The sequence below is a fragment of the Typha latifolia genome, chromosome 2 (assembly GCF_019914945.1).
Source record: "Typha latifolia isolate L0001 chromosome 2, TyphaL0001v2, whole genome shotgun sequence".
NCBI lineage: Eukaryota > Viridiplantae > Streptophyta > Magnoliopsida > Poales > Typhaceae > Typha > Typha latifolia.
In genome coordinates, this window is record NC_133087.1 from 12542430 (window position 1) to 12554228 (window position 11799).

At 37.1% G+C, this 11799-nt stretch overlaps 2 protein-coding genes across 2 annotated transcripts; one reads left to right on the top strand and one right to left on the bottom strand.

Annotated features, from left to right (window-relative positions):
- Positions 1-707: 707 nt before the first annotated feature.
- LOC140781939 (protein DETOXIFICATION 16-like) lies at positions 708-2909 on the top strand. Its single transcript, XM_073128252.1, has 2 exons — positions 708-1009; positions 2430-2909. Exons 1-2 carry the CDS (start codon positions 770-772, stop codon positions 2907-2909), a joined length of 720 nt encoding a protein of 239 aa, XP_072984353.1. The 5' UTR covers positions 708-769.
- Positions 2910-3502: 593 nt separating this feature from the next.
- On the bottom strand, positions 3503-7794 carry LOC140781068 (protein DETOXIFICATION 16-like). The gene is made up of 8 exons (XM_073126849.1): positions 7506-7794; positions 5486-6030; positions 5317-5403; positions 5082-5138; positions 4755-4993; positions 4552-4670; positions 4377-4463; positions 3503-3920 (listed from the first exon to the last, which is right to left on the bottom strand). Exons 1-8 carry the CDS (start codon positions 7755-7757, stop codon positions 3861-3863), a joined length of 1446 nt encoding a protein of 481 aa, XP_072982950.1. The 5' UTR covers positions 7758-7794; the 3' UTR covers positions 3503-3860.
- Between the last annotated feature and the right edge of the window lie 4005 nt (positions 7795-11799).

The following is an 11799-nucleotide window of genomic DNA, read 5'->3' on the forward strand; positions in this document are numbered from 1 at the left end:
TGGGACATTCTCCTAGGAAATATGTTCAATGCGTTGCTCTTAATAAATATGGGAATGTCACCAATCCAGTTTTCACAAGTCTAATTTGGATTAGTTGTATAAAGTTAGAAGTTGGAAAAACAAATAAATATTTTAACCGCTTACAACGTGAGACAAGTGAATCTTTTCATATAAAGAGCAACGGACCAAATGCACCCTCAAGAGTGTATCTAAAGTTTCTTTTTTTACATTGATACAAATTAATCCCAATAATTTAAAGCGCATTTCTGTGTCCAAGCAAACCAATTAAAATCTCAGAATAGCAAGATTTCCCAACATGAAACATCTCAGAGATGGCGTGTTGTCCACGGGTTCTCTAGAATTTGATAAGGACAAGAGGTCTTGGTTTTCTTCATGTCAGTAAGCAGATAAGTGTACCAAATTGTCGAACCAAAATCTACGTAATATATAGTATTTTTTATTTTTCATTTTTGAGTTTAAATGATATATAATATGACTTATGAAGGCCAGGACAACATGAATGCAGTTCACTTTCTACATTATACTCATGGAATTCTTGTATAGAGACAAAAACTCCATTTTCTATGAATGCACTTGTTACCATGCCCATGACAAGGGTCATGGTCAAATACTGACCAACGATTGGCATTGTGCGGGTGTAACATTCTTCTCTATAAATAGCAGGCACCATTTGGACCCTAGAGAGAGAGAGAGAGAGAGAGAGAGAGAGAGAGAGAGAGAGAGAGAGAGAGGAACAGTGGGAGAAGAGATGGAAAAGCCAAACATGGAGTCTCCACTCCTCACAAGCTCTGGTAATAAGGAAGAAGGGGATTTGTTAACAGAAGTAAAGAAGCAGCTACGGTTAGCAGGGCCAATGATAGCAGGAAGCGTCCTGCAGAACATTATCCAGATGATATCAATCATGTTTGTTGGCCACCTTGGGGAGCTCCCCCTCCCAGGTGCATCCACGGCCAGCTCCTTTGCTGGAGTCACTGGTTTTAGCTTGTTGGTATGTTTAGATTCTCCTCTCTTTATCTCCTCTGTTATCCAATTGCATGTGTGGCTTAGCTCCATGGACGGTTGGAAATCAACCTTTAGTCTTTGAGGTTGTAGTTGTCTGGGACATCCAAGAAAACAAGCTATTTGATTGTTGTTATCCTTTTGTCTTTATGCTAATCTGATTCATGATTCTCCTTTTTCTTTATATTGGGAATTGCCGGAATTGGTGCTGATGTAAATTTGGGCCTTTCTGTCATTTTGAACCTATAGTTTTACAAAAATGTGGCATGGAAAAAGACTCTGTAGGTCTTGGAATATAGGTATCATTAAAGATTCATAATATAGAATTGAGCTAAATTCACTTTTTTCAAAAGTAAGTCAAAGAAATCAGTGGAACGCTGGCAAGTCAAGAAATCGGAGATCGAGTGGTCCAAAAGGAAACCAAGTGAAATTGTCATCTTCCGATCCTTACCATGAGGAATATATTTGCTTCTCTTTCTCTTGTGAACTCCAGGTTCTTGGAGCATGTCATCCTATGATTTCTCCATATTTTACAAGTTCTGATATGTGACTAACATCTAACCAAACATAACTAGAAACTTTGCATCCATTCCTGATATGATATAATACTGAGAGGAAATATAGAGTGATGAGAGCAAGGGAGAGGAAGGAGAGATGGAAAAGCCCTACAAAGTTATCAATAAGGGGGAGAGTGAGGTCTCATACAGAAATGTAGTTTGTAAATTCTGTGAGATTTTGTTTGGACGGATGTTTAATTTAACCTAACAGTACAATTGGAAGACATTCTGAGCAAGTTAAAAGTTCTTTGATCTGGAACAGAACGTCTCCAGCCCATATAAGCAGTGGAAACAAAAGTATACAAGGATTAATATTACTAGTATAAGAGTCCCTTTATAATATGGTTAAAATTCATATGGAATCAGAGGAGAGTGTTGGTAGATAAAATCCTCATTCTTATCTCAAAAGTTTAGGTCATATACAAGTTTGAAGAAGTGTTTAATAGTAATTTCGAGTGTTAATTTGAATAAGATGACTCTTCAAGCAAGGATTTTTAGTATGTGAATTTTTATGATCTTTCCAACTCAAAACAGTTTTCTGTTACATGAGGCTCCAGACAGCATGTTGAGAGGGCAAGATGCAGGCAATCTTACCCTCATAGCTTGAGAGACTAAAACTACATGTTCTTTTCCATCAGCGGATGCAACTAATGTTGTTGCGATGCCAAAATGAAAAGTTTAGCATATTTATATGAGCTAACAATGCTTATCTTGATATGTCTTGCTATAATGATTCATGTTTTTTGTTCCGTCAAAGCATTTTACTATTAAAGTTGACTGTTTTTTCTCTTTGAGGAAAATTGTTAGAGTTACGCTGTGCGAATAAAATTGTTTCCTTTGTTCTGTGGTTAGATGGGAATGGGAAGTGCTTTGGATACATTGTGCGGCCAGGCCTTTGGAGCAAAACAATTCTATATGCTTGGTATTCATATGCAAAGGGCAATGCTAGTCCTTATGCTTGTAAGCATTCCGCTTGCCATTATTTGGGCATGCACAGGTCAAATTCTACTTTTATGCGAGCAAGATCCAGAGACTGCAAATGAAGCTGGAGTATATGCTCGATGGATGATCCCATCTCTTTTTGCATACGGTCTTCTTCAGTGCCACGTTAGATTTCTGCAGACCCAAAATATTGTTTTCCCCGTAATGCTAAGTTCTGGGTTTACTTTACTGCTTCATATACTTGTCTGTTGGATATTGGTATACCAATTAGGCCTTGGCAGCAAAGGTGCTGCCCTTGGAAATGGAATCTCTTATTGGATCAATGTGTTACTATTGGCACTTTATGTTAGACTATCAAATAATTGCAAGAAAGATGGTGGTGGTGGATAGCCATAGAGTAAGGTGGCTTGTGGAGAAAGATGGTGGCTAAGATTTAGAAACTTTGGAGAGTCTATGGCTATAATCTACTAGTACGAAAATAAAGATATTCTAATGACTGAAATAAAAGATAAGAACGAGATAATAAAATAACTAAACTCAATGATCAATTCCACCATATTTATCAACTCATGACCACTTCTATTTATAAAAGTAAAATCTTAGCAAATTAGATTCACATACAGATTATTCGCTTTATTTAAAATTTAAAATAATAAGTAAATCTAACTAAATAACTTAACTCGACTTGACTCGACTGACTTAACCCACATTGTCTGAAAGTATCATACTAACCTTATTTAGTCACCAATTTGCTAATCACAAAACCTAACAGTTTCAATTTCTTTTCTAGGATTGTTGGGTTGTGTGTGTTGATTTGAACCCATCCCATATGTTATTATCGTAGGTAGGTAAGGGGTCGCTGTGCTGAATTGTGTGTTTTTTGTAAGGTTCGCCAATAATCTTTTGTCAATAAATAAATAAAAATCTAGTCTACTCAAATGCATAATTCTAATACATCCTTTCATTGTTAGACCTCGCGGAGCTTATGAACATGCCAAACCACAATCTAAATCATGATTAACAATAATTAATGAAGATTGCTACATCTTCCTGGTATGATGCTCTGGCTAGGTTTAAGCATCAATTTCAAACGAGCTAATTAATGTTCAAAATCAGGGCCTTATGCTAATAAAATTACAATACTTCTAATTCCCCCTTCTTCTCAAAAGAAGGAAAACAAAAAAGCAAAGTTATAGTACTGCATGTCAAATACAAGTGCTGGGTATATTTGAAGATGATAAACTTTGACATACTTCTGCGACCAAAATGGCGATCTTGAATTTAGTTTCTCCTTTTCATTATTCTATAAACTTTATTCAATGCCATTCAGTATTTGATACATCATATTACTATTTCTGTGGGGATTGTGGAGCTGAATACTCTATCCTCTGCCTTCCTTGCCTGAAAATAAATAGACCTTCATCAGATACAAGAAATTTGAATTTATACAAACAAAACAGATGGAAAATATGACAATTTTCACATTGCCATGTGTGCTATCCCTTTTAGCAACCTTCGCTACAATTGTTATGATCTAATTGAAAAATAAATGTTTCTTAGTGTAGAGCTCATATCATATGGTAACTTTCTTTAAGCTTTAGATAGCTGAGATAACCACATTTGAGATTCTTGGTAATGAATATTCTATAAACTTTGATGAAGCAAAGATTAAAATATGGCAGCTTTCGAAGAAGCTCCTTCACCTTTTTGGTGAAAGCTTTTCAAAGCTAGTGAAATATATATCTACAAAGGGATGCAAAGTTTACCATCTATGGAACTGCTTGCGATTGTATAGCAGAAAAGTAATTTAGTACAAGAAAATAGGAGCACCGGAGAGAATTCGTCAACGATTCTTACTTCTTTCTCCCAGTCAGTGCGTAGGGTAATAGCTAAATAAATCAACACTTGTGGAAAACTGCCACATATGATTCCTATCCAGAGGCCCTGTTCATCGTCATACGTATTTGTCAGCTTCAGATCAACACTATCATTAGCCAAAATTTTGAATCAAGAAGAAAAGGAAGAAAAGCACCTTTCCTCCCAAATGAAAGACAAAAGCTAAAAGAATAGCTGAAGGAATCCCTGAAATATAATATGCTCCAAGATTAACAAAAGCACCAATCTTCTGCCAACCACATCCCCTGGCAACTCCTGCATGTTCAAGAATTATCAACTGTCTAGTCTATAATGATATAAGAATAAGAAACTGATAATGAACTAGAGGATGTCGTTTACCTGAGAGAACACTTTGAATTCCATCAAAAATGTGGGATGTTGCGAGAATTGGCAACATAATCGCCACATATTTCACCACTTCCTCTTCATTGCTATATGCATATCCCCAGATACCACGCAGTAAAACCAGAGCCAAACCCACTACCAAACCTTCTGCAATGGCCAAGAATAACACTACACGTACAGCTAAATGAGCAGCTTGACCACGTCCGGCACCGAGTTCATTTGAGACACGAGTACTATGAAAAGGAAAAAAGTTAAATAGAATTAAAGTTATTAAAGACGGTAGAAGGTAGAAGATTGTCAAGAAGATCTATATTAACTAACCTCACTGCAGCACCAAGACCAAAAGGGACCATGTAGACCGCTGAAGCTGTGTTAAGTCTGAGGAAATAAGAAGCTTTTATTTAATTACATAACATTGCGATGTGTGCTAACTTAATAATGAAGCATTTGATGTGTTAAATTGGGAACCTAAGTACTGTTCTTATCATTGACAACATCCTTTAGAGTTTGTTTCCTCAAAGCAATAAAAGGGAAAAATTATAAGAGCTGCTCTCACATTATTGATAGCACTGATGTCTCTAATTTCGGATTTGGGAGAAGACCAGAAAGAAGCACTAGAAACTCGAACGACCACCACTCCAAGCTGTCCCAATCCATATGATACAGTAAGAATAGTAACTCAAAATACTTCATTGTTACTTAAATGGATATGCTATTTTTCTTACCAAACCATCAATGCCGATGGAACAGCTAATCTGGTGAAGTTGAGAATATCGTGCAAAGCCTCTTTTGAAAAGCCAGTCCAAGTTTTCTTGCAGTTATTTGATAGTCTAACATAAAGTGTCAATAGTAACACATTGATCCAATAAGAGATTCCATTTCCAAGTGCAGCACCTTTGTTGCCAAGGCCTAATTGGTATACCAATATCCAGCAGACAAGTATATGAAGCAGTGCAGTAATCCCGGAGCTTAGCATTACTGGAAAAATGATATTTTGGGTCTGTAGGAACCTAACATGGCACTGTAGAAGACCGTATGCGAAAAGAGATGGGATCATCCATCGAGCATATACTCCAGCTTCCATAGCAATCTTTGGATCTTGCCCACATAAAAGAAGAATTTGGCTCGTGCAGGCCCAAATAATAGCAAGCGGAATGCTTACAAGCATAAGGACTAGCATTGCCCTTTGCATATGAATACCAAGCATATAGAATTGTTTTGCTCCAAAGGCCTGGCCGCACAACGTATCCAAAGCGCTTCCCATTCCCATCTAACCACAGAACAAAATAAACAATTTTGTTCACACAACATAACTGTAACAGTTTTCCTCAAAGAGAAAAATCCGCCAACTTCAATAGTAAAATGCTTTGACAAAAGAACAAAGAACATGAATCGTCATAGCAAGACATATCAAGATAAGGATCGTTAACTCGTTAACTCATATTAATATGCTAAACTTTTCATTTTGGCATTGCAACGACATTAGTTGCATCCTCTGATGGAAAAGAACAAGTAGTCAGCATATGACTAACTAGAGAAGAAAAAAAAGAAGGGAAAACCTCCTCTGGCATAGCATCACTATTTTTCATTAGTCTAAATAAATGGGGAGGAAAGAAGAAGGTGGTTAGTATGATATTAGGACTTGCCACATGAACACTACATGGTCATGTATTTGTCATAGAGACAGTCCCGCTGCTCATGTATTTGTCATATAGGTTGCCTCTTCAACATGTTGTTTGGAACCTCATGCAGCATAACACTCTGTCTTGAGTTGGCAAGGTAATAAAAATTCACCAATCAAGCTCCTTGCACGAAGAGTTCTCTCATTCAAATTACTATTAAACACTGTCTTGAGTTGTCCGAATTACTACTAAACACTTCTTCAAACATGTATATGACCTAACTTTTGAGGTCAGAATGAGAATTTTATCTACAATTTGCAATAGTGTCCCTCTGATTCCATATGATTTTTAACCGTACTAGAAAAGGAATTATTGTACTAGTAATATTAATCTTGGTGTACTTTCCTTTCCACTCTTTACGTAGATTGGAGACTTACTGTTTCAGATCAAAGAACTTCAAACTTGCCCAAGATATCTTGCAATGCCATTGTTAGTTTAAATTAGATACCAATCCAAACAGAATCTCACAGAATTTACCAATTGTATTCTGCGTATTCTGTATGACCTCACTCCCCCATCCCCAGCCCCCACCCTCCTATTGATAATTATGTAGGACTCCTTCCACTGTATCAGTAAATGAGCAAAACCAGAAAATGAGATCTGAACCTAATTGCCCAACTTCCATAGTCTTTTCAGGTAAAACTGTGTCCGGAGAGGTCAAGTTACCAGAATTCTGAAGATAATCCTTCACTTAAACGGATTCAACTCCGAGGATTTAACTAAAATAGTTTATCTTATCTTTCAGATAATCAGGGTACAAAAGGCTAAGATGGGTAGTCCACAATAAACACATACTATGCAGGGGACATAATAAAGAAGAATCCACATACCAACAAGCTGAAACCAGTTATTGCCGGAGAATTCTCAATATAAAAAAAGGAGAATCATGAATCAGATTAGCATAAATACAAAAGGATAACAGTAATCAAATTGGTTGTCTTTTGGATGTCCCAATAAACTACCACCTCAAAGACTAAAATATTGATTTCCTACCGTCCATCGAGATAAGCCACACATGCTGTTGGATAACAGAGGAAATAAAGAGAGGAAAATCTAAACATACCAACAAGCTAAAACCAGTGACTGCAGCAAAGGAGCTGGCCATGGAAGCACCTGAGAGGGAAAGCTCCCCAAGGTGTCCAACAAACATGATTGATATCATCTGGATAATGTTCTGCAGGAAGCTTCCTGCTATCAATGGCCCTGCTAACCAAAGCTGCTTCTTTACTTCTGCTAACAACTTCCCTTCTTCACTAGTACAAGAGCTTGTGAGAAGAGGAGACTCCATGCTTGGCTTCCCCTTCTCTTCTCCCATTGCTACTTTTTGTTAGAATATTAAGTTAGCCCATTTGACTAGTCAATTAGATTAATTGACTACAATAGAATTTAAGAAAAATGCTTTGGTTTTGAGGTGACTCTTAGTGTTTGTATACCTTTAAATGATAGTAATCTTTAGATTCTCTAGATGATGGAAATCAAAGAGTTATATATGATAACTAAGAGTCATATAGTATATCTAAGAGTCATGTAAACCATTATATATATGTGGTCTTATCTTGTGCAAGGATATAAAAAAAGTTTAAAGTTTTTTATCTACTTAATCTTGTGTTAAGAGAACAATCTTCTTCTCTTAAGTTTACCATCACCTTCTCCTAACATAGTGGTATCAGAGTTAGCTTTCCTTACAATACAATGGCTTCCAATAGTTTGTTGCAACCCCAACTTCCTCGCTTCACCGGAAAGAATTTCAACCAATGGAGTATCCAAATGAAGGTTCTCTATGGATCCCAAGATCTATGGGATATCGTAGAGAAAGGCTATGTTGAGCCAGAGAACGTGACAACACTCACCCCACAACAACTCAATGAGTTAAAGGAGACTCGCAAGAAGGACAAGGCATTGTTCTTCATTTATCAAGCGGTGGACGAGGCAATCTTTTGAACGAATCTCTACTGTGTCGACGGCGAAAGAAGCGCGGGATATACTCAATGTGTCCTACAAAGGAGAGGAGAAGGTGAAGATGGTGCGGCTTCAAACTCTTCGAGCTGAATTTGACACGCTACATATGAAGGACTCCAAAATAGTTGAAGACTACTTCAATCGGGTAATCTCTATTGTTAATCAATTGAGGACTAATGGTGAGAAAATTTTAGACCAAAGAGTAGTTGAAAAAATTCTTAGAAGTTTAACTAAAAAGTATGAGCATATTGTTGTTGCTATTGAAGAATCTAAAGATTTATCTACTATCTCCATTGAAAGTTTATTGGGATCACTCCAATCCCATGAACATCGCATGAATCAATTTGATTCCCCTTCCTTAGAGCAAGCCTTTCAATCTCAAGTTTCATTAAGAGGAGGTTCTAGAGGGATAGGAGGACGGCATTTTGGCCGTGGGAGAGGTAGAAACAATGGAGGAAGAGGCCAAGAAAATGAAAATGATAATACATTCTCATCTACTTCAAATAGAGGTAGAGGTAGAGGACGAGGACGATATACAGACGTCCAATGTCATCATTGTGGCAAATATAGCCACATAAAAAGAATGTGTAGAAAAAGAATTGCCGAAGAGGAAAATAAAGATGTGAACTATGCTCAAGAAAATGATCAAAAAAAGAATGATGGTTCTCTCTTTCTTGTTTGTAATGTACAAGAAGATGTTATTAATGATATTTGGTACGTTGATAGTGGTTGTAGTAATCATATGACAGGAAACAAATGTCTTTTTGTCACTTTGGATGAATCTATCCAAAGTGAGGTTCGCATTGGCGATAACAACAAGCTACCGGTCAAAGGGAGTGGTGACATTCTTGTTAAAACAAAGAAAGGTGTCAAATGCATTACTAATGTCTTCTATGTTCCAGATCTTAAGCAAAATCTTTTTGAGTGTTGGACAGCTTCTTTCTAAGGGCCATGATGTTCTCTTCAAAGAAGACTCATGCGAAATCAAAGACAAAAATAATATTTTTATAGCCAAAGTGAAGATGACATCAAACAAAATGTTTCCCTTGAAGATACAAAGTGAAGCTCTTCCATGCTTCAACACCATCATAAAGGATGAGTCATGGCTTTGGCATCTCCGGTATGGTCATTTGAGTTTTAGCTCTCTTTCTCACATGTGCAAGAAACATATGGTACGAGGCATGCCAAATATTCATCAACATGATCAAGTGTGTGAAGGGTGTGCTCTTGGAAAACATCACCGAGAATCTTTTTCAAGTGGAAAAGCTTGGAGAGCATCCAAACCTCTTGAGCTTGTTCATACCGATCTATGTGGCCCTATGCACACAACATCTATTGGAGGTAATCGTTATTTCCTTACCTTCATTGATGATTATAGTAGAAAGACATGGATTTATTTTCTTAAAGAAAAGAGAGATGTATTGAACAAGTTTAAAGAATTCAAGACCTTAGTCGAAAAGCAAAGTGGATATATCTTAAAAACTTTGCGTTCCGACCAAGGAGGTGAATATAATTCACAAGATTTTATCTCTTTTTTCAAAGAGTATGGCATAAAACATCAAGTTACTACTCGCTATACACCACAACAAAATAGAGTGGCAGAAAGGAAGAATCGAACTATTATGGAACTTGCTAGAAGCATGTTAAAGGCAAAAGGGATGCCTAATACATTGTGGGCCGAAGTCGTTGCATGTGCAGTCTATCTTTTGAATCGTGGAACTTCTAAAAATGTGCATGACATGACACCTCAAGAAGCTTGGAGTGGACACACGCTTTGTGTTGCTCACTTGAGGGTTTTTGGAAGCATTGCCTATGTGCATGTGCCTGATGAAAAAGGAAGAAATTGGATGACAAATCTGAAAAATGTATTCTTATAGGCTATAGTGAAATGTCCAAAGCCTATAAACTCTTTAATCCCATTACCAAGAAGGTTATTGTAAGTAGAGATGTAAAATTTAATGAAGGAGAATCTTGGGGCTGGGATGGGAAAGAGAAAAGAAAATATTCTATTCTTGCAGGTGAAGAAGAAAGTCAAGATGGTGATCTTGGAGAAGAAGAAAGGACTCCGCCTACTTCCCCATCTTCTTCTTCCACGTCATCTTCAACGTCTTCATCATCGGAGTCTCTACCAAGGAAGACAAGGAGCATTAGAAATATCTATGAAGCTGCAAGAGAAGTATCATATGATGATATGAGCAACTTTGCACTATATATTGATGCAGATCCTATCACTTTTGAGGAGGCTTCAGACCAACAAAAATGGAGGCATGCTATGGATCAAGAAATTGATTCAATTACAAAAAATGATACTTGGGATCTTGTAGATCTTCCTACTAGGCACAAACCAATTGGTGTTAAATGGATCTACAAGACCAAGTTGAATGAAAAAGGTGAAGTTGAGAAGCACAAGGCTCGATTGGTAGCAAAAGGCTATAATCAAAAGTATGGCATTGACTACATATGAAGTTTTTGCCCCTGTTGTTCGACTTGAGACTATTCGCATGGTCTTGGCTTTGGCGGCTCAAAATAAATGGAAGGTGCATCAAATGGATGTCAAATCAGCATTCTTGAATGGTGTTCTTGAAGAGGAGGTCTATATTGATCAACCTCCAGGCTATGTGAAGAAAGGTGAAGAGCATAAAGTATGCAAGTTGAAGAAAGCCTTGTATGGCTTAAAGCAAGCACCAAGGGCATGGTATAGTCGCATAGATGGATATTTCTTGAAAAATGGATTCAAGAGGTGTCCATTTGAGCATACTCTTTACATCAAAGAAGGTACACATGGTGAGTTTTTAATTACATGCATTTATGTTGATGATTTGATCTTCACTGGCAATAGTCCAAATTATTGTGAAGCTTTTAAGAAAAGCATGATGCATGAATTTGAGATGACAGACATAGGACTTCTACATTTCTTTCTTGGCATTGAAGTTAAACAAAGTGAAGACAAAATTTCCATCTCACAAAAGAAGTATGCAGCGGATCTCTTGAAGAGATTCCGAATGGAAGGCGCTTCACCTATAAGCACACCAATGGAGGTTGGCTTAAAATTAAGCAAGCAAGGTGATGATAAATCTGTAGATGCTACTCTTTATAGAAGTCTTGTTGGTAGTCTCATGTACTTAACAGGTACAAGACCAGATATTTTGTACTCTATTAGTCTTTTAAGCAGATTCATGAAAACACCAAGAAGATGTCATTGGAATGCTGGGAAAAGAATTTTGAGATATATTAGTGGTACCTTGGATGAAGGTATTACTTATAAAAGTACTAACAATTCATGTTTAGTTGGTTATTGTGATAGTGATTGGGGTGGAAGCACCGACGATAGCAAGAGTACTTCTGGCTATGTTTTCAATGTCGACTCCGGTGCAATCTCATGGTCTTCAAAGAAGCAA